This window comes from Alosa pseudoharengus, unplaced genomic scaffold (genome assembly GCF_046254945.1).
Source record: "Alosa pseudoharengus isolate Yale_2024_CS ecotype anadromous, Long Island Sound unplaced genomic scaffold, YU_APseudo_1.1 YU_APseudo_1.1_scf_1, whole genome shotgun sequence".
NCBI classification, from domain to species: Eukaryota; Metazoa; Chordata; class Actinopteri; order Clupeiformes; family Clupeidae; genus Alosa; species Alosa pseudoharengus.
In genome coordinates, this window is record NW_027468564.1 from 34,973,340 (window position 1) to 35,001,250 (window position 27,911).

The 27,911-nt window shown below is 39.4% G+C and overlaps 1 protein-coding gene across 1 annotated transcript; it reads left to right on the plus strand.

Moving 5' to 3' along the window:
* On the plus strand, window positions 1-27,911 carry LOC143118473 (arachidonate 12-lipoxygenase, 12R-type-like). Its single transcript, XM_076279529.1, has 14 exons — window positions 1-150; window positions 11,267-11,468; window positions 11,770-11,851; window positions 11,934-12,056; window positions 12,176-12,279; window positions 12,399-12,568; window positions 12,861-13,007; window positions 16,481-16,684; window positions 20,115-20,201; window positions 20,395-20,564; window positions 22,205-22,326; window positions 23,056-23,156; window positions 27,197-27,367; window positions 27,732-27,911. The coding sequence occupies exons 1-14, from the start codon at window positions 1-3 to the stop codon at window positions 27,909-27,911; spliced, it is 2,013 nt and encodes a 670-aa protein (XP_076135644.1).

Below are 27,911 nucleotides of genomic sequence, written 5' to 3' on the forward strand. Positions count from 1 at the left end.
ATGGGGATGTACAAAGTGACAGTATACACAGGAAACAGGGTCTTCGCTGGCACAACCAGCTACATCTCCATCCAATTCCATGGTCTCAAGAAAGAGAGTAAAAAAAAGAAGCTTGAATCTGAAAGCTTTCTGAGCTTTTATGAAGGATCAGTAAGTGCACTTATTTTATGGTTATGGTTATGGGATTTGGCAGACGCTTTTGTAAAGTGACATACACATCCAAGGTGACATACAAATATAAACAATACAATAGTTACATTTAACAGTGAACAATTTAAAATGTTGGCAAGACTACATTAAGGAGAATAGCAATAATAAACAATAATGCCAATTCAATTAAAGCCCCCCTGTGTAAGAATTTCTCCCATAACTACGGTAGCCATCGCACATCAAAAACTGTGGTAACACTTTACTTGACGGGTGAGTTCATAGCACATTCACAGCAGCTGTCATAAACTACACATAAAGCATTCATGACTGTTTCATGAGACATGACTCAACATTTATACCAAACCTTTCATGAATATGGAAGACAGAACGACGACAACTTGTCAAAATAAAAGTCCAACATCTTATTTGTGTATCTTTGTAAATATTTCATGAATATCGAATGAAGTCTACATCGAATGTCACTTTACTATACAAGTTGTGAAGTATTTGTAATCACTGAGTTTAACACTGGGAGGTAAACTAGCCTACATTCAGCTGACCCGTATTTGTGTAACCTGGAACGGTTGGAAACTCCCAGTAGCAAAAGATGAGAAATCATCTGCAAAGGTTACATCATAAAACAAATATATTTTTATGAAACAAAAATGATTTGCTTGACCATGTTCTGTCTTTTTGGCACTGGAGTTGCCCATTGACTCAGATGTGAAATGATCAGATAAGAGGTTTGGACCAAAAACAGCAATGCTGCTTTGCGACTTTGGACTTTTATTTTGACAAGCTCTCGTCGTTCTGTCTTCCACATTCATGAAAGGTTTGGTATGAATTAGGGTTGTCAAATTAACTGATTAATTTCGATTAATTAATTTGAGAAAAAATAACTGATTAAAAAAAATAACGCAGATTAACCGATTCCGTATGACCTTTGACCCCGAGCCATTCTAGTCAGTAACCATTAGACTGTAAAATGAAGGAGAGAGAAAAATGTGCTGCCTAGTTCATTGATTGGAACATTTACTTTTAAAAAACAGCCTGATGTTGATAAAAATGAAGTGTTGATTAAAATAAAGCCCTCTGCAATGTCTGCAGCAAGGAATTTGCATATCACCGGAGTTTGTCAACTCTAAAGTCGCACATCAATGCAAAGAAATAGTGTTGACATTCAAGGGAGTGTTAATTTATTTTCATTGTGTCCCCTGGGTTATATCTGTGGCCTGAAATGCCTGTATTAAAAAAAAACTTCTTCCCGAAGCACTTTTGAATTGATTTCCTCATCATATTACGTCATATCATAGATTATTATGGCCATCATTTGAACAGTGAAAATAATAATGAAAGAGTTTTTAAACTTTAATGTCACTAATGCTGATTATTCAATGATTCATTTGAATTTAAATATTTAAAATATATTCACAGCAAAAATTATATATGCGATTAATTTAGATTAATTAATCACAGAGTATGTAATTAATTTGATTAATTTTTTTAATCGATTGACAGCCCTAGTATGAATGTTGAGTCATGTCTCATGAAACAGTCATGAATGCTTTATGTGCAGTTTATGACAGCTGCTATGAATGTGTTATGAACTCACCAGTCAAGTAAAGTGTTACCAAAACTGTCACTAGGTCCGGACTCTTAGGTGCGTCAAAACATAAACTTTTCTCTGAATAAGTAATAACAATATAATCATATCATTTTGTGTACTATTTTATTGCCATTGCTTGTGTGTGATGTCAATAAAACACTCTTTTGGACATGGAATAAATAGTTTCATTTCGCATGTTAACTGAGCTAGCTAGCTCACGTTATCACAGTAAACAGAAAGTGAATAGGAATGGCTAGTTATGTTCCCTAGCTATTTAGCAGCTAAGGACTTTGGTTAAACTTGTATTGTTGCGAACTGAAACCTGCAACAACACACATTCAGCAACTTTGTGGTAGTCTACTAGTTCTAGCAAAACTATGTTAGGTTAGTTTATGAACTGTCTCTGGGTCTAGAAACTAGAGATCAAGTGAGACGGTGACAGATCACAAAGTTATTTTTCTCTTAATTTATTTAGTTGGAAAATACAATTTCAGTGTCAGAACGTTAGGAAGCCGTGGCTTGTAGAAAATGGGTTTGTAACTTACATTGCTGAATGTAGAGGAATTCTGCAGATGAATCCAAGCTACCAAAGTGATAATGTTTTCCTTTGCATGCAGAGGCCACTGAGCTGTATTTCGCATATGTCCCTTGCTGGCCACCGTTAGTTTAAAATGGCACACGTACATGGAGAGTCGTCCCTGCGCTATTATAAATAAGGATTTTCTAAGCCAATAGGTATGCTTCAAATTGGTGGTGGTGGTAATTAAACATGACTGGGCCTCATTTATAAATGGGAAATGTTGATTTTGTTAACAAACAACTAAAACGTTACACAGGGGACCTTTAATAGCATAATGAGAAAACAAATACTATAATATACAAACAATAACTCATAAGAAGTGCATGTTGAACAGATATGCGTTTAGGCCCCACTTGAAAGACCCAAAACTATCACAGGAACAGAGAACACTGGGCAAAACATACCCCCTCCCCACTCACACACACACACAGGTACAACCCCCTCCCCCACACACATCATTACCCCCCACATACACACACACCAACACCCCCCCACACACCGTTTCATTATACCCCCCCCCCCACACACACACACACTAGGGCTGGGCGATATGGCTGAAAACTGTATCACGATATAAGTATTTCATATCGCTCGATATTGATAATTATTGATTTTTTTTAAATCTATTTCAGATAAGGACCAGAAGGGGAAAAAAAGTTTTAAACACTTTTATTTTAAACTTAACCTTCCTCTGATTTGAATCACCTCAGTTATCAATCAAAGCAAACAGGGAAAAGAAATAGCAACACAATCATGAAAAACACTCAAATAACTAATTGTGCACATAAGTCTGAATGAGTAGCACTGGTCGAAGCCTGGAAATATTGTAAACAAAGTAATTTGCTAGTTTATCATAGTAAGTCTACTGGTTAGACTGTTCAGTTTCCCCACGTGTGTTTAAGTTTCAAATGAATACTTTTTCTCCTTGGGACAGGCCCGTTTGAGTCTTGGAAAATACTTTTCCATTTGCATTGGGATTGAGTTGATTAGAATTTAGCAGTCAATTTGAATGCAACAGTTTTTAACAAATTTGTGCAGCGTGCTAATGATGCTAACCGGATTTAATAGCAATTCAGTCATCTTGCACGATTGTGAATGTTTGGGTTACATGCGCATGCTGAGGAGGGATGCACCTAGAGAGAGAGAGAGAGAGAGAGAGAGAGAGAGAGAGAGCGCGCGCACGGGGCAAGGACTCATTCAGAGTCTGTGTTGAGGTAGGCCTACTTCTGGTAGAGTTGCACATACTAGCTACAATGCAAGATATATTATATTTATAGACAACGTAAGGAGGGAGGTGTGTGTTGCTTTTAATTATCGAATGTTCTATCGAACGCATTTTTTATTGATATCGACTACATGTCTATTGCGATACATATCGCTATCGTTTTATCGCCCAGCCCTACCCCACACACACACACACAATATATACCTTTTTAATTACTACTTTTAAATTATTCTTTAAAGTTGAGCTGTCTCTTGAGCACAAAAATTTCATTACTTTTGATTGATTGATTGATTTATTTCTGGATCAAAGACGATAAAACAGTAATCCACTTATAAAACGTATAATTCCTTTTAGTACATGACAATAAACTACTTGACTTGAAATGCGCCGACTATCAAAATACCGATGTGCTCTTTGAAGATGCGCTGCGTGCTGTTAAAGGGAATGACAGATGTCCTTCTCATTGGTGTAAAGGATGTTACGCCTAAAACACACCCATGACTGATTAAGAAACCTAAGAACAACCCTTTTTGCACCCAGCGTTTGATCACAAAATCACACCATTAATGAATGTGAATGTGGACTGGCCACGCCTTTAATGTTTATAAACTTTATGCTTCTGACCATCCATTTCTTATCGCCAAAATAGGGCCCTTAAAGACAAAAGGTGTGCTGCATTGTGTGCACAGGGATCATATCTGCACATACTTTATCATATATTTTATAATAACAGTTCAAGCAAATATCAGACTATTGCTTTTAATGGAAAATATTTGTGAGTATAAACATTTTAAGGAGGAATGAAACAAATGCAAGAAGGTATTATGTATGTATGATTTGAATTGTCTTGAAAGCAGCCACATGACACTCTTTCATTGACTTGTATTGTATGTAATCCAGCAGCAACAGGTATTACAAGGGATTCAAACACATATGCAAATTGACCTTTTCATGTGATCTAAATCGTTTGAGTTCTTTAGCCTAGATTGAAAAGCCATTTTGAAGAAAAGCTTTTAAAAATGCTTGGTCTTGGGTAGGGATGGCGAAATTTTAAAAAAATCTTAACCGGCCTCTGAGCCTCATTAACCGGTTAAAGTCGGTCACCGAAAATTCTGCCATTTATGATACCCGTGTCCTGTCGCGCGTCTTTCTCTGCTCGTGAAACTAAAAATGGGTTATCCCCCCATTTTAGAATGGTTAGGCTCCGTCACACAATGTTAGTTCGTGCCCTTTGTATTATACATTTTCCCCAATCATTGTCCACTACTTGTGGAGGAATAAGGGTTTTGTTTTGGGGAGAAAAATAATTGCTTTCCCTGCGCACCCACGCACAGGCAAACATTACGCACAACGTCGACCTTCCATGCAACGCGGCACCGAGCTCGGCATGGGCGTAGATTTAGGGTGGGACGCTAAGGACTAGTCCTAATCAAAATTTTAAGATGACAAAATTGTCCCCACCAATACTTTAGTGAACTTATTTGTACTGCTGATCATTCCGACAGCCAGCACGACAATACAAGAAACGTCAGGGTTATCTGACACGCAGGCTACACATAGAGAATGCCAATGCACAGGCTACTTTGCAGTGGCAGTCAAGCGAGCAGGTGTGTCAATGACAACGGTAAGTTACCAGGGTTGTCTGCCAATACATAGCCTACCCCATAAAAGGCCAAAGTAAAACATTTTGATATTCCCTTTGCCCTTCAGCATGTACATGTTTGCCCCTTTTTGTGGTTTGTAGATCAGCTATGCCACCCAAGAAGAAGAAAGGGGACATACAAAGCTTTTTCATTATGCAGAGTCTAAGTAGGCAAACTAGCCATACAAACTGGCGACTAGTGACCAGGCTTTCAAATTCGGATTTTAGCCTACTGTGTAAAATAACATTAGCTGTTAGGATTACCCAGGATATTGTCACAGCTAAACCTAGCTTCTGCAATCTTTCAACCAAAGTTAGGAGTCATGTTGAATATGGGTGTGCCGTACGGAGAGTCGCATAGGCTATAGGGCTTATTCGCAAACACCGCCGCAGCCATATTGTTGATATGACATTCCAGTTCTATAGGCTATTCTATGTGACAATCGCCTGTAGCGCGTAGATTTGAGCTGAGCAGAGCACAGTAGCCTAACAGCTTCATCTCGTCAATATAAGTAAATAAACGTATGGACCCATATCTAATAGCATTAAGTAAATATCCGTCATTATTGTCAACTGTAAATTACCCCGATATTTATTTATAGCCCAACTGTCTTGTTCATACATCGGCACACGTCGCAGCTGAAGGGGACAAGCGTTCAAGTCGCCTGAGTCAAGGTCGGCGAACTTATATTTGTTCCACCAACGACATCGTCTAACATTGCCATGATCGGAGAGAATAAAGTTGCATCTCATTGGACTGCAATTGTATCTTGCGTTTGCCTGTTGCTCACAACCTGCAGCCAAGGACTTTGCTAAAGTAGTTTAAAGTGGGTTAGCCAGTGATCGTTTTTGTCTGATAACTTCTACAGGAGGATGCAACTACATGGTCTGGAGGCAGAAAGGGCTAACATATTTCTCTGTAACATTTCCAAAATCCAAGTGAACAAAACACTATACAAATTAGAAGTATCTACTGATATCTTTCTCCGCTGAGTTTGTGCCTACTATTTGCCACTTGCCGTGCCACTAAGACAAGCTGAAAAGGGCGTATCATGAATAAATATATTAGCCTAGGCTACTAACGTTGGCTAACATTGCCTACCTAGCAATACTATCTATGCAAATGTCCAAAGGTAATCTACGGTAGGCGACTACATCAAGCTACTGCTGATGTCTCCGCATTGCATAGGGGCAGCTGTTAAAAACGTATTTAACTTAAGCCCACAGAGGACAATATAATATAGTATTAATACAAATATAATAATGGCGATGGATGTGAGGAGTTGGCTGTAAGTTTAGCCTAGGCTATTTATCCTATGTAGCCACCAGTCTCTCCTGCGCTGACTACTTCTCAGTCTCATTCTCTTCTCGTTTTCTGACCATGTCAACAATGAGCAACGAAAATAAGGGAGATTTTCCAGGTTACTCACCCAAAATACAGGGACATTTCAACATTCGTCTTTCTGTTGCTATCCCTCTGCTGAGAGCAAGAATTCGTAGGCCTACTGAAACTGCTGCACTAATTAAACGAGGTGAAGCTAAGCTAGGTCTAATGAGATTGGCGTCAAATCGTGCTCTCTCCCACACTGTTCTGATCACTCTGGTCGCCTTCAGGCAAGCAAAACGATGCTTTAAAAACATATTTTCGCTGGAAGGGCAGGGGGTACAGGACAACAGTACAGAGACGGCCAAGTCCGATGGGGCTAATGTTATGAAAGTGATAAAATATGGGATATTTTACGGGAAAATATTAAAACAGGAAGACAGCTGGAAAAAGTTGACAGGTATGTTTCTGACAGTGGGTGACTCTAGGGCTATTTGCTGTTGTTAGAACGGCCTGTATTGCTGTTGTTAGAACGGCCTGCCCTGTAGCCTAGGCCTATTGCACAACATAGGCCTACCATCACGTTACCTTTTGTACAAATAAATAAATAGCCTACAGCGATCATACCGGCGCTGTCGCGCTTGTCATTGACAGCTGCATTAAATAGACCCACCTATGCATTTTCTATATCAACAAAATGGCCGCTGCGAACGTTATTACCTGATTATTACGTAGATCGAATAAGCCTAATAGCACAGAAAAGAAGCCACTAGGCTGCCAATCTTGCAGTATATTTCTGAATGTAGCCTGCACAATGCAAAGAAATAAAAGATAAACTAAGTGCATTTCCATAGAAATTAAAAAAAACATTGCGAGACACCAGATATTTCTTCTATGTTCTCATCCCATAAAGCTTTTCTTTGACTTGTTAGTTTTTTGAACATTTATTTAATCTAATGACATAGCAAACATGATTAATTGAATCCACATATCTTTGCACTTGCGAAAACTATTTTTCACTAGCCTAAAACAATGAGGTTGCAAAAACAATGACTTCAGACTTAACTTGCGACTCCTCTCAAAAGACTTCAGACTCGGACGCTTCGAGACTCCTGAACAAGCTGTATTTCATGCAATTATTGCTTTTTTAATCTAAATGTTTTCATGTATTTCTATTTTATTGCAACATACAGAATACTTTGGAAAACGTAGCCTATAACGAGCGGCATGGCCCCTTTGCCATAATGTGCAACGTAACGAATGTGCGCACACTCAAAAAATGCATTGACCATGGCGACAAGAAGTCCTCCCGGAGTTGTGCCTTTTATCATTACTTTCGGTTACAATAACTTCGTGCACAGAGGAAATAAGCGAACAGCTACATGCAAGGTGTGTGGCAACAACGTCTGATTTCATCTCCAAACGCACCCATATAGGTCAGTCACTTAGGCCTAGCATATATCCTCACAGGTAACAAAAGCTAACCATCGCAAAGTGTTGTGCTAATGCTGGGAACAGGCAGGGATGAGCAAAAATACATCAGAATGTATTTCAAAATAAAATACCTAATAGGCCTACCCTCATTTTTAATGTATCGAAATAAAATACTGTATTTAGAAAATACTCAAAATACTTTTTGAAAGCACTAGAAATCTAAACGCGCCCCTAGCGGCAGGGCTAGTCTAGCAACTCTCCGTTGACTTGTGAGCTCTAGAAATCGAAACTAAATCTGGCATTGAAATCGCGTATAGAGTCGTTTGTTGGGCTTAACAAAATGATTGATGGCAGAGTTGCAACGGTTTATACATTAACATTATAATCAATAGGCCAAAATCATAATTGTGTATCTGTGCCGAATTTCGTAATTCAAGTCCAGTGTAGAACTGAATAAGAAAATCATAAGGCTGTATATATCTTGAACTTCCAGTATGTGAGAAACTTGACTTGCCTTAATATCTCCAACCTCAAGTATGCAGCTAATAAGGAAATAGAATTGTTATTTAATTAAACAAGGTGAACTTCTCCCCACTGTGGAATGCAGAAAAGGATGCTACAAGGAAGGAACACACTCAACACCTTACCATCTATTGATGTCATTGTGGTTCATTGAGATATCTGACATTTTTTCTGTTAATTGGCTTGGAAACAAAAGGACATTGTTGCCTTTGTCGGTGTCCTTATGTGAACTTGCACAGGTAACCTTGCTCATCTTTACTTGCGTATGACTTCACACCAGTGCTTCAGGGCAGCCGTGGCCTACTGGTTAGCGCTTTGGACTTGTGACCGGAGGGTTGGTTCGAACCCCGATCAGTAGGCATAGCTGAAGTGCCCTTATGCAAGGCACCTAACCCCTCACTGCTCCCTGAGCGCCGCTGTTGTTGCAGGCAGCTCACTGCGCCGTGATTAGTGAGTACCTCACTGTGTTTACTGTGTGCTGAGTGTGTTTCACTAATTCACAGATTGGGATAAATGCAGAGACCAAATTTCCCTCACGGGATCAAAAGAGTATTTATACTTATACTTATACTTCAGACCAGAGCTGATGCAAAGTCCGTCACTGAAAAGCTGTGAATGTCGTTGAACACAGCTGTTCTCACATTAGCTGATTGCGATAAACATTAACCATTGTTGCCTAATTACCAATTATTCATTACACCTGTGTGTATAGTATCTACTTTTTTTAGTGTTTTTCACATATAGTATTTTGCAGTATTTTTAAAATACAAAAATACACACCAATAAAGTATTTTGATACAAAATACAGAGCCATTTCCTTCAACCCAATAAAATAAAAATGACAAAATACTATTTTGTATTTGAAATACATATTACATGTTTTGGGTTGCAATATACAGGTAGTGGGCTCTCTGTTAATTTTAATGAGTAGGCCTAAGCCTAAAGTTACAACATTTCTATCACAATTGACCAGACTTTGACCTTTGGTCTGCTTTTAACAGAATTCTGGCTATGATTGTTCCTTGTATTGCATCATGAGCCATCACTGTGCCTATTGCATTCTGTTAGCCTTAAGCCTAGCTCAGTCATTATGTTGTACCACAGCGCCCTCCATTAGAAGTGCAATGAGCTGCATTGAGCATAATAAACTGCATTTAGAATTCCAAATTCATATTTCTAGATATTTTGGTGAAAGTAACTCAAAAGTAATACAATAGTAGTGTAATGCCTTACAATTCAGATACATATTATAATGTAACAAATTACTTTAAAATGACAGTAGCCTAATGAGTAATACATAATACATTACGATTTTGAAGTAACTTGCCCAACACTGATGGCAACCATCACTTTCTATGTATGTCTGTGTTTGTGTGTGTGTGTGTGTGTGTGTGTGTGTGTGGAGGGTCAATCAAATTATGATTGCCACTGATGTGAATGATCTCACAAATCACACAAACCAAAAGAAGTTTTAAAAAATCGCAAAAGTATCGAAATTGAGATTCTTCCCTTAGTATTGGTATTGAAACAATAATGTTGGTATTGTGACAACAGGAGTTGGGGATGTGTCCCCACCAAAGCTGAGACCAAACCTACGCCCTTGGAGCTCGGGCTATAAAAAGCTCACGTTACAAAGTCACAAACAGAGAACGCTACATTTGGTGGTGTTACAGGAAAGTATATTAACCAACGTCTTCGTAAAAAAAACGTACCGATTGCCAACAGCCTCTGTAGCGTGCTGCACAAAATCCTTTGCAATAAGTTCCTGTCGTCATGCCATTTAAGTACAGATGAATAATAAAACACAACAAGTAGGCATATGCTAAGTTAGTCTTTCGTGTCTTCGTTTGCCATTACATTGTTACAATTATCATCATGCCATAGTCAACAAGCAGCCAGTAACAAGCAGCCACTAACAAGCAGTGAAGTTTTTTTTAGCTGCGCAGACAGGACCTGTCATGTAAGGCGTACAAATAGTCACTATAGTAACCGGTATAAACTGTTTTCGGAATGGCTACGTGAGCTCTGCTGTGGCAGAGCCATGGCTCTGTGCTGTGGTTGCGCTAATAAATTCCGCCGTGGGACGGCTTATGCTCACATTTATCATTTTTAGATATTGAGTGATCATATCGCCCCATACAATACAACACCAATAACACGTGTGTGCGCAGTGTAATAACAGACGCTGGCTGGCATTCGGGAGCTTTAAAAATAGTGTTTTTTTTGTTTTTTTAACCGGCGGCAGAAAATTTTAACCGGTCAACGTTGATTCGGTCAACCACCGGTTAAACGGCTACTGGTTAACATCCCTAGTCTTGGGTTGATGATGGAAGAGGGGGATGTGTTTAGCAGTAGCAGAAGTGCATTTCATGCTATCCAGGGGAATTCTGTTTTCCAACTAGCCTGATATGTCCTTCTTTTCTGTCATCCATCTTTGCTGCTGTAGCTCCTGTTTTCATTCCTGTTGTTATCTGACAGGGCATTGGTGGAACTCTCGCACTGGTAGATGTCCCTGCACTTGCATAATTATATGTTTTTGCTTTTCTAACCACAAATCCATTTTATTGAAGCCAAGTCAAGTCTCTTTCTGATTGATTACCACTAACGCACGTGCACTGTATGGTGGGGGGAGGAAGGGGGGTCACTAACCAATCACACTATGACAGACGCTCCAGTTACCACTAACTGCAATGTTTGGTTTTAAATTAGTGTAGCCTTTTCTGTGGATGCGGGTTGAGTTCTGCAAAAAAATGAATAAATTTGCTTTTCATACGTCTTTACAGGTGTGGACATTTAATAAACAGTGTAAAGAGGGCCTGGGGAAGCTCATCTTTATCACACTACACTTAAAGGAATTTGAGTCTTTTGACAACAATTGGTTTTGCGACAAGATCTCGGTTAAAACGCCTGAAGGTGATGAGATTTTGTTTCCATGCTACCGCTGGCTGGCCTGTGACGAGAAGATTGTTCTAAGACCTGCTAAAGGTAGGCAATTACTATTGTTCTTGAGAATTCATTGCTGATATCTTGCAAACGTCTTGCATATCTTGAACCGTCCCCCCCCCCTCCCCCCCCCCACACACACACACACACAGTTGCAGACAAATTCCTGTTGCATAGTGCCAGCATGGTTGTTTTTCCCAAAAAAACATGCCTATAAAGTTACAAAATTGCTGCATAGTTTTGCTTTGGGTGATATTACCATAAACATGTAAGATGTATTCAGATTGTCAATTAACAGTGTCAATGTATTGTTAAATTAATGTTAAATACATTTCCATTTCAGCTTTGCTTGTGCTCCAGGACACCAACAAATTAACCCTTCGAGAAAGGAGGATGCAGCTAAAAAATCGACAGCATGCATTGAGGTTTGTGGACAGCACACCAAATTTGTGTTGAATTCAGTTAAATAAAATAAAAAATCTAACTATCTGTATATTCTTCTCACAGGTGGCGTGTGTACGATGAGTGCATGCCCCACATTATCAATTTTGATTCTCCATATGCTCTGCCTGCTGAACTCCAGTTCTCTTCTACAAAGGAAATGGAGGCTTGGTACACAGAAAAAAAGCAGTAAGTGGAAAAGGTTCCAGAATAAAAACCGGCATATGTTTGGCTTTTTTAATGTTTACCTACCAGTATTTTACCTTTTATTTTTATTAATGGACTGTCTACCAATTCTTTCTGTTTAGGTTAGCTGATATGCAGCTAAAAGGATTAGCTCAGAGCAGAAGATTCTGGCAAAACATGGAAGAACTAGATGCACTCCTTTACGAAATTGAAAACAAAACCTTGGGTACTCATCTTAAACAAGAGCTCATCATTAAAGAGCTGTTCACAATTTCTGTATTTTAAAACAAAGTATCGACTGACCTTTATATTTGAGCATATATTCTGATTTGCCATCATTTGCAGAATATGTTAGAGAGCACTGGGATAAGGACGAGTTCTTTGGCTACCAGTTCCTGAATGGCATCAACCCCATGATGATCAAGCGCTGCTCAAAACTGCCCGGGAACTTCCCTGTCACAGAGGAGATGGTCAAAGGCCTTCTTGGAAAAAGCACCTTAGCACTGGAAATAAAAGTAGGCATTACAGTCATTCAACAGTCTAGCAGTGGAAGTCATCAATGGATTCACTTTTATTCACTTTTACACTCATTCAATTAACAGATACTGCTGTCTGAAATAACTTACTGTAAAATACAGTAGACATACATTTTCTGATTGAATGTGTGCTATTGGCTATCAAATTCATGATTGTAAATAATAATAATAACAATAACAATAATAATGATACATTTCATTTTTAAAGATCATTTCAAGACACCTATCAGTCCATTTGTTGTTTACCTTCAACCACATCTAATCCATCCAGAAAGGGAATGTCTTCCTCTGTGACTACAAGATGTTGGACGGACTCATAGGAAAAGCGGTGAGAAACAAACAGCTGTTTTTTCTCACTGCTCCTCTGGTGCTGCTCCACCTCAACCATGAGAACAAGATGCTGCCCATCGCCATACAGGTAAACACACCTGAACAAAAGGAAGTATAGTACAGTATGTGCACCACAATGGCAAATGCCAATCAAGTTTTTAAATTTGAGGGAAAATAGTGAGGTCTTAATACAGCAATAAGAACTAATCGAGTGACAGTTGTAGAAGGGGGATAGTCGAGTGGTAAGTCCTAGATCTTAGTTTCCTTCCTCTCTACCTGGCCAGACTCGAGGAAGTGGTCCCCCTTCTGAGCTGGGTGCTCTGGTCTGGGGTTTCTGGCTTCTGGTTGGCTTTTTTCTACTGGGGAACATTAGGGGCGGGGTTTGGGGAGGGGTGTGGACCAATCATACATATCTGGATAAACATATTAAGATATGCAACAGAAGTGCTTGATGGAATCCAACATAAATTGTGGAATATTCAATAGTTGTGGATATAAATGCAGAGACAGCATGGGTAAAAGGACTGCATTTGTATAGTGCCTTTGCCAAAGAGCTTTTCAATTTCATGCTTTACACATACATCAGTGGCGGAGGCTGTCATGCATAGCACCAACCTGCACATTTGGAGCAGTTTAGGGATGTCACGATTACAGATTTTGTTGGTACGATAATTGTCTGAAGAATAATCATGTTTTCACGATTATTACGATCATTTTGCTGATCGCCAACAGTACTAATGTATAAAATCACACAAACACATTCTTCGGAGGTTTTGATATTTAAAGGTTATTTATTGCTGTTTTTTAAACACAGTAAGACACTGCATAGTAATAATAAAATAATCACTCGGCTTTGTAAACTATATTCGCATTTCCCTTTTGGAAAAAAAAAAAAATAAGTAAAATGCTGTAGTCTCTCTCCTGATAATTTAACACACCATTAGAAAGTGTTCTAGTATTTCCAGTTTGTGCATTCGAACATTTGTTTTGGAGGTAGATAATGGAAACATGGAATAGGCTAGATAGAAATTGAATTCTGGAGAACATCCTAAATTCTGCTATACCCCCCCCCCCCCCACACACACACACACACACACAAACACACATAGAAGATTATGGCTAAATGTCATATGTTTGTATTTCATTTATTTTGGAATTCATATAAAGATTATATATTTTGTCAATGATTTATAGTATTTTATGATGTGCGTTATTACAAGACAAGTAGGTAAAAATATTTAGCAATTTGAACACTTCATATTGATTTTTAATCTATTACAGGCATATCATGTGGTGTGTAGTGTGTATTGAGTGCCTGTCACTTTAAGAAACACGTGAAAGTAAATAGCATTCAATGGTTTTAGGCTAGTGAAAAGCATAGTTAAGACCAAAGTCCTTTTAGGCAAGTCCCTCCACTCGGCGGCCATATTGCAACACTTTTTGGGTACTCATCGGGCATCCTATTCGGCAGAAATGCGCGTGCGCAAGGCTTCACAACACCGATCTTGCTCCAGCGGCGAAGTTCACAACACATGATTGGCACGATGTCTTCACAACATATCATATGATTGGCTCAATGTATTCACATCACACCACATGATTAGCTCAATGTATTCACATGTCGACGTTTTGCCGAGGAAGAGGTGGGATATGTGTAGACAACAAACTAACCCCATGCATTTCTATGGAGGATTTTTTGAGTGCTGTGTCTCCTCATTAGAAAGTCTCTGGTAAGACTCCATGACGTTCATGGTATTACACACTCCTGTACAGTTGTTGGTGGTATACTACAAACAGTGTTGTGTGTAACGCGTTACAGTAATGTAACTACTTTTTCGAGTAAAAAGTAGTGTAACGCGCTACTACTGAAAATTTGGTAACGTAACGTAGTTCCTTTTTCATATCGGCGCAAAGTTACTTATCCCAGGGACAGGTTTGACAGCGACGCTGTTTTCTCAGTCAAGTTTCCATTCCACCTTAAATATTGCAATTTTCTACCGACAGGGGGCAGTGCTTATACGCGATGACACTGGCATTTGCCTAGTAGCAGACGAACATGTAGGCTACTCCTCACAGACGAATAAAAGCCTTTTTTTCTGGTGACTCCATTGTCGACCAATCTTTAAGTAAATGATACAACATGCTTTCAGTCAAATAGATCGGTTCATATTGCACTTGTTTGGGAGGGGGGCAGATTTGGAAGCTTTTCTGTTTCTAGATTGCACTAGATTTGATACCTATGGCCCATACATTATTTGCCGTGAAATATTACACCACATCCCGAAACTACAGTCTCTGAGCTTTCATATGACACCTTGCATGCCAAATTCCATCGTGGAAAATGGCCATTTTTCTTACATTTAAATTACATGAGCTATATTTCATATTCCACAATTTATGCACTAGATTTGATACCTATGGCCCATACATTATTTGCCGTGAAATATTACACCACATCCCGAAACTACAGTCTCTGAGCTTTCATATGACACCTTGCATGCCAAATTCCATTGTGGAAAATGGCCATTTTTCTTACATTTAAATTACATGAGCTATATTTCATATTCCACAATTTATGCACTAGATTTGATACCTATGGCCCATACATCATTTGCCGTGAAATATTACACCACATCCCGAAACTACAGTCTCTGAGCTTTCATTTGACACCCTGCATGCCAAATTTCGTCGTGGAAAATGGCCATTTTTCTTACATTTATATTACATGAGCTATTTGATACCTATTGCTCACACATCATTTGCCGTGAAATATTACACCGCATCGCGATGCTACAGTCTCAGAGCTTTCATTTGACACCATGCATGGCCAATTTCGTTGTGGAAAATGGGCATATTTCATAGATTTAATTTACATGAGCTATATTTCATATTCCACAATTTATGCACTAGATTTGATACCTATGGCCCATACATTATTTGCCGTGAAATATTACACCACATCCCGAAACTACAGTCTCGGAGCTTTCATATGACCCCCTGCATGCCAAATTTCGTCGTGGAAAATGGCCATATTTTATAGATTTACTTTACATTACCTATATTTCATATTTTACCATTTGTGCACTTGATTTAATGCCTATTGCCCACACATTATTTGCCGTGAGATATTACACCACATCCCGAAACTACAGTCTCTGAGCTTTCATTTGACACCCTGCATGCCAAATTTCATCGTGGAAAATGGCCATTTTTGTCACATTTATATTACATGAGCTATATTTCATATTCCACAATTAATGCACAAGTAATATATTCATGGTAATATTTCATGGCAAATGATCAAAAAAGAATCAATAGTAAAATTAGGAGTATTGATGTGCACCGTTTTTTGGGGGGGCTGATATAAAGCATTGTTGACAGTGTCTCGCTCTTGTTCTTCTGCCAAGACAATCAGCGCTTTTGAACTGGTGTAGGCTAACTTTGTTTTGATTCCGTGCCAGTTGCACACTGGGTAAATTAAATGGTCGGTAATTAACATATTATGCAGATTAGGAATACATACTGGTGTAGCAGTTCTACATGTTTGTCATTTCTCCATAGTTAAGGCAAAAGGTTGGACCTGAGAACCCCATCTTCTTGCCCACTGACTCTGAGGATGACTGGCTGCTGGCGAAGATCTTTGTGCGAGCCGCAGAGTTCACCGTGCACGAGCTCGACTTCCACCTGCTGAGAACTCACCTGCTGGCTGAGGTTTTCACCATGGCAACGTTACGGAACCTCCCATCTCTGCACCCCCTTTACAAGGTATTTCTTTTTTAATTTTGAGTGGTCTGTGACGTCAGCTTGTATGAAAGAATGGAATCTGACATGGACCTGGCCTATAATTAAAACAAACATAGGAGAGGGAGAGAGGCCAGAGAGAGAGCAAGGCCTCCTCCAGAAGAGTGTGCAGGCAGACAAGGAGCAGAATAGAAGAGGCCGGAAGCATCTGTGTTCTTCTCTTAAATCTAAACTTAGCACAATTAACATATAGATGGCATTCATCTGGAAACCCCCGAATCACTAGGACAACTCTGTTGGCGTCAGACCCCAGCGGCATTGATGCATTCTTTTAATGACGTCTTCAATAACATTTGCCTTTCGAGTAAATTCCCACTTAGCTATTACAACCTGTCTTTAAACTATAGCGATTTGGCTTTAAAACAATAGCATGTTACAAATAACCACATTTAAGGTCTATCTTTTAATAGTAAATAGTTACATGGTTTTATAAAACAATGCATTTTATGCACAATGGTGGAAGTCAAGAATTGAACCCATAACTTTTCTGGCTACTGCATGCTAGCCTAGCTCCTTATGTCAGACCACCCCTGAGAATGTCAGCACAGCTTTTATAGCACAACATTGCCAGTTAAAATGCTACATACTGTAGTACATACTGCTGCTTTAAACGTGTCTGGGTAGGCGGCCTACATACTCTATTGTTCACATATGCCTCCAACACCATCACAACCTCACATTTGCCACCAACACCAATCAAGCGCACCTTCCTTCCTCCATTATTTTTAGAACCACCAGCCGCCACTGGTATGGGTACAGTAAATCCCATCCGAGAATGCCTCAAATATCCCAGGTTACAGAAACATCATATGCATTAAATTTACTGTTCTACAACTGAAAATACTTTATTTCTCACATGTAGACTTTAAAAATGATATCAAACACAAGCAGATTATAATTTCTCCTTTGACAAATATCTTAGATTTCAGATATTTTCCTGTGGTCCAAGACAGGCCCGGGTCTAAGTTAAGCCCTCAGCAGGGTGGCAAGACCAAATAGCAGCTGAAACCAGAGACCCTCTAATCCAATGTTTAATGGGGGGGGGGGCTTTTGTCAAAATGAGGCCTCCACTGTTTTAGGTATTCACATTTCTGGCCTTAAAAAAAAAACAATACAAGAAATGGCCTTTTACCGTAAAACTTAAAATAAAAGCTGAGTCCCAAATAGACGCCTGCCTCTTTTACACGCCTGGTGTTGCTATAGGTTTGGATAAATAAAGGCCGCTCTCAAATAGAGGCCTGGTCTGTTTTTTAGTTTCAGTTTGCATTTAATCTTCAAATACCCGCTATATCGCCTGTTTAAGCCAGTTCTATGGTGCAGATTGCACACGCTAACGTTATGATTAGATGGCATTAATAAAGACTGCAGTGGTGAAAGCTAGAGTTTCAAATTGTTTAAACTTTTTTCAATATGAACTATGCTAATGATATGTCCAATATTTTATGACAAGGATAGGCCGATGGTAAGCCTACACTTTTTATGCTGGCAACAAAACAAAAGGGTTCAGGAACGTTATTCTGTTTTCTAATTTCCACCATGGCAAGAAAGAGAAAGAAGTAGGCTATGATTCGAAGTGTAAGCTGACTGTTTTCAAATTTGCCAAAAAAAATACGGGAGAAAGTATATGTTTCATTCTCTCTCATGCTGTTTCATTTGTCCTGACCTGAAGGGCGAATGAAACATTACGCTCGTCCCACTTCTGCATAAACTAGATGTACCATAGAGCGGTACAAAATATGCCCGCCGCCCAGTCCAGCACATTTTTTCCACAAAAATAAGTCATGTTTGTCAAATTGTGTTCATTTCCTACTCTGTTCCTTGTTTGTGTTTGTAATTGAGTGTGTGCAGTTGTTTTTGTGTATATGTGTGCAGGCCAGTTGGTGTACAGTAACATAAATTAATTTATTGTATGGGCCCCCATGAACGGAATTCCACGAAACTTGGCGTGCATTCAGAGGGTGTCATATTGATCCTACACTTCCAATTTTGTGCAGTTTTGACCATGTTAGGTCACAGATACCTGCAATTACAACAGCTCATTTTTACATGTAGCCCCACAAGGATAGCATGGAACCATTGTTTTTCGTTTTGCGTTTGTTTGCCTCCAGGGGTCATGTTACCCCATTCCATATGCACACATGTGCATAAACAGATATTCACACACCCACACACACACATACATTCACAGAAATCATACGTATGACACATACACACACAGTAGACATATGTACGCATGCATGCACATGCACACACACAGGCACACCCACAAGCACATGCACGCACGCACGCACACACACACACACACAAACATAAACACGTACACGCACACAAGTACACAATTCAAGAATTTCTCAGAATTATGAACAGGCAAGATGGTGGGGTTGTATAAAATGTATTTTACGTGTGAAATCTATGAACTAATCATGTTTTGGTACTTGTTGTCTAGCAGATACCAGTGAGAATTGAGTGTGCATAATGCAATTCAGTGAGACAGTTAGAATCCTATATGCCTTTCACCTTTTGTTTTTAGCCAGCAGCCAGACCAGCAGATACCCTAACTTTGCTGAATTACTGAAGCTAAGCAGGCTTAGTTAGTACTTGGATAAGAAACCTCCTTTGAAGAGTAGGTTCCTGCTGGAAGCGGTGTTGGTGGCTGGTCAGTACGTGGCACTCTTCCCTGTGGCCAAAAGCCACCAAACAAATATCAATCCCAATGTCCTATTGTAGTGACAGGGACAATGTACTGCAGGAGATGTTTTCCTTTGCATGAATGTTAAATTGAGGTCCTGACTCACTATGGTTGTTAAAGATCCCATGGCACTTATCGCAAAGAGAAGGTGGTTCCCTGATTTGCTTTATTTATGTACACATACATAAAGACACACACACATGCGCACACACACACACACACACACACACACACACACACACACATACACACACATACAAACACACCTACATACACAAACACACGCACACACACACATACACTCACACACAAAAAAAACACACACAAAACACATATACACAAAAACAACCACACACTCTGCAGACACTCAATTACAAACACACAAAAAAGAAACAAAGTAGGAAATGAACACAATTTGACAAGCGTGACTTATTTTTCTGGAAAAAATGTGCTGGACTGGGCGGCGGTCATATTTTGTACCGCTCTGCGGTACATCTAGTTGATTTTCACTTGAGTCATTTTTGGTCCTCCACACAACTTGATCACTAGACATCGCAAAAAGAGAAAACATTCAAGACTCGTTAAACATTTGGATATGCTGAACTGCTTTCCAGCACAAGTTGTTGCCAAATTGTTTTAATGTGACCTTATGGAACATCAATATACCATGCAATGACCAGCTGTTCATTTTGTCTTTAATTGTAGCTCCTCATTCCCCACACTCATTGGACACTCCAGATCAATATCATGGCACGGAATCTGCTGATTTCGGAGAGAGGATTCTTTGCAAAGGTAAACAATAAACATACAACATAGTACAAATATACTGTTTGTTAATAGTTTTGTAGAGATGTACCATGTGTTTGCACCTTCATTGGGGACAATTTTGTCCTTTGTATAATCACACATTTAGTTGTTTAATGCCATTTCATTTGTGGCATCACTATTATTCAACTTTATTTCTGATTATAATGTACAATCCTAGTATGCAGGCATTGGTGTTTTGGCCTTGGGTAGGTTCCTGAGGCGTGCATCAGAATCCCTGACCTACAGCTCCCTCTGTCTGCCTGACAACATCTCTGAGAGAGGCCTGGAGGACGTCCCCAACTACTACTACAGAGATGATGGCATGGAACTGTGGAACATCATCTACAAGTACGTGTAATGGTTGCCAGCTGGTATGTGGCTGTGCGTTATGTACATTGTGTAAACCACCTGACACCTTCAAAGACGTGGTAGAAAGCGATGCTAGCATCATGGGGTTTAGCTCACTTGTTAGCGCTCTCAACTCCCAATCTGAGGTGCTATAAATTGCAGGTCTGAGTCTGGTTATGTGTAGGACTGAGCCACGTGGTCAACACAATGCAGATTACATTGGTGTCCTGACCCGGATGGGAGTGATGTTGAGAGAGGAAGCAGGAAGCTGGTAGCTCCCTATGGGGGTCATCCCTATGTTACAAGGGTCCTATGTCCCTACGGCCCTATACTCCCAGGGTCCTATATCCCCCAGATTAATATGGTAGATAATGGGAACATGAAAAAGGGTCCTACTGTATGTCCCCCAGTTAGAGGGTCCTATGTTCCTAAGGTGCTATGATCCCAGGGTCCTACAGTATGTTCCCCAGCTCTATAAATCACACAAGGGGTTTGTGTTCTTTGTGTTCATTTCACTGCTGGATTTCATATCAAATCCATAATAATTAGATCCTTCCAATAAGTCTGCATACAAAGAAAAAAAAATCAGATAGTGCACAGGCATATTTACAGTCTATGCCAGTGAAGTTTTCTTTTAGATTTGTGCTAATTTTGTCAGACAAATGAAGAACAAAAAACAGTATTTTATTTATAAGTGTAAGTGTGTTTTTACGTGTAAGTATTTTATTTGACACAGAACACTAAAGATGTTGTTCTTCATAGAGACCATCACACTCATGACAAATAGTGTGTAGTGGTAGCGTAGTGGTGCAGTCATAGCGTAGTGATTAAGTAGCTGCTAGCATGCATTTGTCAGAAAAGTTGTGGGTTAAATTTCTGGCTTCCACCGTTGTACCCTTGAGCAAGGCACTTAACCTAGTTGTTGTGACTCTTTGTAAGAAAGCCTGGACAATACTGAAATATTTAAATTTAAGATGTGTCTTGTTCTGAACATAATAGAAGGGTTAATGGCTGAATGCCCCCCTCTGCCCTGAACCCACAAAGACTTAAACTGATATCTGAGTTTGAGAGGCTGTAAGGGTCAAAATGGCAATAACAGGAATGTTGACATATCACCTGTGACAGGTTAAATTGACAACACCAATAGCATGTTGCTAAGATGATTCCATTTCCGTTTTATGACAGGTGATGACAGGTTTATGATGTTTTTGTCAAACTTCCAGCCTCCCTTTGGGTAACCCTGCGTTTCATGTCACAACATTAGGAATTGTTGGTAATTCCATTGGGTATAAATCAATATAAATGCTGACTAGAAAGGGCACAGAAAGGGTGCGAGTGAGTCTTCATGCACTTTACAATTTCACAGCCCTAAGCCCTCACAAAATTAACAGTAACACACATCCGTCTGTGAGACATTTAGCCACTGTGTGTTAGCATAATATTAAACTAGGGAACATAGGACCCTGGGGACATAGGTATGCTCCCCAGCTGTGTCGTGAAAACCTCCCTGAGCCATGGTTACATAAGTTTACCGTTGGAAAGGTTACATACTGTACATTTACAGATTGTACACACAAATCACACATTCTACTGTCTCTTTGTGTGTGTGTGTGTGTGTGTGTGTGTGTTGTCATTTGCAGGTATGTTGAAGGAGTCTTGCAACATTACTACAGATCTGATGCGGTTGTGCAGGAGGACACAGAACTGCAGAGCTGGATCAGTGAGATTTTCTCCAAGGGATTCTTGGGAATAGAAGAAACAGGTGTGTGTAGGAATAATATCCTTGGTTGGACACATGTCAAATGATTGCTGTCAGACATTCACATGTGGTAAATGGTGGTATTACAAGACAGCCAGACTGATGCTTGCTGGTTTTAATTCAAACTTTACAGGATATATGGGCAAAGCATAGCGTTATGAAATTATTCTTTCTTCACATCTGTTGATATCTGTAGCTTGTTTTAAAATGAATGAATACATACATATAAAAAATATGGATTATTTAAATGTGCTGTCAGCGATTGCATTTGTTTATGTTTATACATTTATTAGAAGATGCCAAAAGAACTATTATATTATATTTACTCTATGGGCATGTCTGTGAGCTCCCATGTACATGCCCCCAGAAAGTGCTGTAGCTGCCTGGCTGCGTTAGCTGCTGGCTGTAGCAACTCGAGAAAGGTAAACCGATTGTTTTAGTTGTTTTCCGTACTGACAGTACTCGTGACCTCGAGAAATGGAAATCTATGTGAAAACTCGCCAGATTTCACCCTTAAGAGATGTTTTACCTTAGCATAACTTTTCCAAAACAATTTTGATGGCACATAACCTCATGACGGCCCTCTGTAGGCAATTACCGACCTTCTGTGTTTGGGTAGGAACAATAATATTGTGCTTCTCAACTGTAAGGGGACCCCGTGAGCAAATTGTCTATAGTGCTGCTTTAACCTTACTGTTTATTAATTTACATGTCTGCCTTTCTTTCCCTTAGGAATACCTGACTCTTTTCAGACAGTGGCTGATCTCATCAAGTTTGTTACCATGGTGATCTTCACTGTATCGGCCCAACATGCTGCTGTCAGCAATGGACAGGTAATTTCTTATCAAGGTCTGTGAATCTAAGTGGTCCATCAACAACATTACTCCACTCAGAAAGCATCCCTCTAAAGAAGTAATGACAGACCATTATTAGTTGTTTTCTCTATAAGCAGAAATTAAACCTTTGTTTCCATACATTTTGTGAAACATCCACAATCTGTAGAGCAAGCACAGAAGCCAAATCCATCTTTAAGATACACAGTAATTATTTATGAATCTGACTTATATGCCATATTTTGTCACTGTAACGACTCGTCTGTTTGAATAAATATCCTTAGGATTTAAATTCAGTCATTCGAATATTATTGGGGTAAGTACAGTAAATGTATGTCAATCTAATGTCAATCAATAGTCAACATAAATAACTAAGTGTAATACTGTTTTGTCCTTGCAAAATAACAACATGCTGTTTGATGTTGCACTCTTTGATCTTAAAGGATCACCAAAGAAGATTTGCTCTCGGGGTCCCCCTACAGCAGAGAGGCGCAATAATAAATAAACTAAATATGCGTCTTTTGCGACAAAATGTAAACATAACTCTGATACAATAAAGACGGAATGCACCGACAGCAGTCTATAGAATTCCCAAAGTTCTGAATTCCTGTAGCAGCTTTGTGAGGGACCGAGGCGACCACCCCACGTTTAGGGAGGTGCTCCACTGGATTAGGTGGTGTTGAGGGAAGGCAGGAGACAGCAGTTCCATACAAAAATGTAATAACAATAATTTATTTAGTCCATAGACAAGCAGGCAGATCCAGGAAGCATAATTTAGAGTCCAAACATGAAATCCGGGGATCTTCAGTGGACAAACAAACATGTACCGTGCCATTAAACTAGGCACCAGGAACCTAACCTTTCTAGGCTCCCTGTCCAAGCAAGGCGACCTTGCAACTTTGGACGTACTCTCTAGTGATGTTACCCGTGAACCCCCTGCTTCGAAGCGTGTATCGAAGATATGAACCAATTTGGAGTGAAGCTTTGTATCGGCGCTTGATTCGTTTTGTGATAATCACGTGATCAGTGACGTCCGAAGCTTCGTTTCACACACACCCACGTGACTGCTTCGAAATGTAATTCAAAGCATTAAAGTTGCGCGACACGGGGGGCGCCGTTGTGGGTTGTTGAAGAAGGAGAGCCAACAGAGTCAATAATGCTGCTGACACGAAAGCTTATAGGCTGGGCTTTTAGCTCAATTATCAGCACGCTCGACTCCCGTTCTAAGGTGCGTCTGTTTCGCGGGTTCGAGTCCAGGCGTGTGCAGGACTAAATCGCACAGTTACAACACAACCCAGTTTACAATTGGTCTACGTACTCAATCATAGTCTATGTACTCAACGTAATCACAGAAATGTTTGTGCAATGTGCATGCCCATTCTTTATTCATCTCCCTTCTAAATTGATGTATTTTGTTTACAAATACAAGAAATGTTCACAGCCAAAATACTACCTTTATTATTTTTGTAGAGAAGGCAATTACATTTGTATTTATGCAGGGTACAAAATAGGCTTAGTTAGGCCTATTTATGACATTATTTATTTATCCATTAATTCATGCTCAACATTTATTCATCTTCGACTCAAAGACATTCATGGCTAATGTCTGAAACACTTCGTGACACAATGCTATCCTTAACTTTCACCAGCAGAGGTCCTCATAGAGTTCTGAAGCTTCGAGTACTGAACCTTTTTTCGATACAATTGGATTGGAAGCTTCACTGGTTCAGAAAGCTTCAGTTCGCCATCACTAGTACTCTCCTCTTGCCTCACAACAAGCAAGGGTTAACAAACTGAAAACAAACAAACATTTAACTTCCCTGGCCCTGGATCTCTGGCACTCCCATATGTCCTCCTGTTTCTCCTGCATCTCCAGTCTATTGTGTCTCTCTCCTGTGTGAAATAAGCCTGCCTTTAAATAGGCTAGGCAATTACCCAATTAGGTCTGGGCTAAACCATTATAGGGAATGCGGGGGTGGTGGTGGTCTGTTCCATTAACCCAATCACAGTTAAAATCTCCCAGTATAAAGACATACATACACCTACATACACAAGACATAAACAGCAATAAAACAAACTGAGTGCAGGTGAGTGTGTTTGGCTGCAGTCCATGCAGGTGTGGCACAAGGCAGTTTTTCAAATGTTTGTCGCACACAGCTCTATAGCAGCTCTTTTCCATTTTGATTTCGGAGGTGGGGAAGTATTCATACCCGAACAGCAACTTCCTATGGCTGTTACAAGGTTATGGCGGAAAGTAAAATGGCCGCCACGAGGCGTTTTTGCGATGGCTCCATTTCTGAAAATGTTCAGGGCCCCAAACTGTACCAAGTTTCATGCTTTTATGAAAACAAAGAAAAAAAACATTATTTTCACATATCACTTAGATAGATAGATAGATAGATAGATAGATACTTTATTGATCCCCAAGGGGAAATTCAAGGTCTCAGTAGCATACAGACCTCACACACAACATGCACTTACAGCAGAAAAAGTAGTATACATATTAAAAAAACTCAACTGTACAATAGAGACAGTAGAAGATAAACATGATACTAAAATGCTAAATACTAAATATACTATATAAGCTAAATTAAATATCAATATCTGGAATACTATGGCTGTTACAAGCAATAAGACCTGCTCAGAGTGCGACAGAAGTGGCGCCCGCCCTATTGAGAGTTTATGTGCCATCAAAATGACTTTGGAAACATTATGTTAAGGTAAAAAAAAAACTCTTTAGGGGTCCTTTAAAGAGAATGACAGATGGATGTTAATGGATGTTGCACCCAAAACACACTCATGACTAATTAAGAAACATAAGAACAACTCTTTTGGGAAAAGTGCCTGGTGTCTGGCTAACTTATTATGCTGTCATAATAGCAATATTGGACTGGACACACCCTAAATGTGCTTAAACCATGCGCTTTAGACCGTACCGATCAGACTGACCAATAGGGCCCTAGGAATTACTACTGCAATGTCAATTCAATTACCCTCTATGGTACGGTGTATATTTTAAAAAATAGCAAAAATCTGCATGTTGCCCACAGGCAACATTGTACCGTTATGGAATCACAATAGGCCATACGTGATATAATTTAGGGAATGTAGGGAATTTTTTACTTGTTGTAATGAATTTTACTTTAATTTTAATAAACAGTCATTTAAAATAATCTACATGAGGATTTGAAGATATTATGATTTGGTTATAATAGGGTTCCACAATGGTACAATGTTGCCTGTGGGCAATGGGGGAATATGATACGATATTTTGTTTTACTTTTTTGCAAAAATGAACTAATATTATGGGGTAAAAACTACATAATTCTGTTTTCTATGTATTTGGTTAAATAAAAATATGTTATAAACAAATATGCCTTATTATTTTGCTTAAGAAAACATGCATAGTTTAATGTTTTCCATTATGGTACAATGTTGCCTACAGGCAACGGTTTTATAAAAATAAAATAAAATATATATTTTTAAAAATCTTCACTAATTTTGTTTAAGAGACTATTTTTAAGCAGGAAAAACATTACAAACATTTTTTCCCCCATTCAGATCATAATGCGTACCATAGAGGGCTAGGTGTGGATACATTGTGTGGTAGGAGGAGAAAATGGTAGAAAAGGGAGGTATCTCTCAGGTGTGTTAGGTTGTCAGAAGGGCTAGGGGTGGAGGTATCTCTCAGGTGTGTTAGGTTGTCAGAAGGGCTAGGGGAGGTATGTCTCAGGTGATAGATAGATAGATAGATAGATAGATAGATAGATAGATACCCAAGGGGAAATTCAAGAGGTATGTCTCAGGTGTGTTAGGTTGTCAGAAGGGCTAGGGGTGGAGGATGCCTCCTGCTCTGGTTGCACTTGGCAGATTGCTCCATCATTGGGGGACTACAGATGAAAATAGTCTGGATTGCTGTGGATGTCGGGGTGGCAGTGCCAGACAACACTTCTTGGAGGAGCACAGCGGCTGAGGGGTGCTATAACAACATGGTCAAATGTATGACACAGTTCTTTTACTTTGTATCTAAATACCCCCAGTTTGAGTATGGCGGCTGGATGCCCAACTATCCCACTGCCCTCAGAATGCCCCCTCCCAAACAGAAAGGCCAGACTACGATGGCCACCATCCTGGAGACCATACCTAGTATGAGCACAACGGTGAATGGGATGGCTGTCCTGAAACTGCTAAGCACAAAGTCAACAGACCATGTGAGTTTGTGCATCACAAAGACACATGTTTTAAGATTACCATTAAAGATAAAACAAAATAAAAAACAGTAATATAACACAAAATCTAAATGGCTTTGATCTGACATTATTCATATTGTAGTTATTATTATTATTGATGTACTACTGCCCTCAGACGTGCCAAGTGATTAAGTTATATGAAGAATATATGTAAATTGCAAAATAGTTTGTATAAGAAAAACCCAGGTTTGGGGGTTGCTCACCCAATACATGTACGGTAACTATAAATAAAATGTACTCTTTAAAACAAAACAAAAACTTCACTTTGGCTATTTGAGTCTGTTGTTTTCAATGTCAATATACATAGTTATCTCACTCTCTGCAGTACCGTCTTGGATATTTCCCAGAAGAGCTGTTTGATGAGAAAGTTCCTTGCAAACACATTGAAGATTTTCAGAAGAATCTGAAGAAGTTGTCGGAACAAATTGAGGAGCGGAACGAGACGCTGGAGCCTCCCTACACTTATTTGAACCCCAAAAATGTGGACAACAGTGTGGCCATTTGA

Coding starts and splice junctions, on each gene's coding strand:
- LOC143118473 (XM_076279529.1), top strand. CDS start 1: ATGGGGATGTACAAAGTGACAGTATACACAGGAAACAGGGTCTTCGCT. Junction 12,057..12,175: donor TGGTACACAGAAAAAAAGCA/GTAAGTGGAAAA, acceptor CTTTCTGTTTAG/GTTAGCTGATATGCAGCTAA. Junction 20,565..22,204: donor CTGTGGAACATCATCTACAA/GTACGTGTAATG, acceptor TGTCATTTGCAG/GTATGTTGAAGGAGTCTTGC.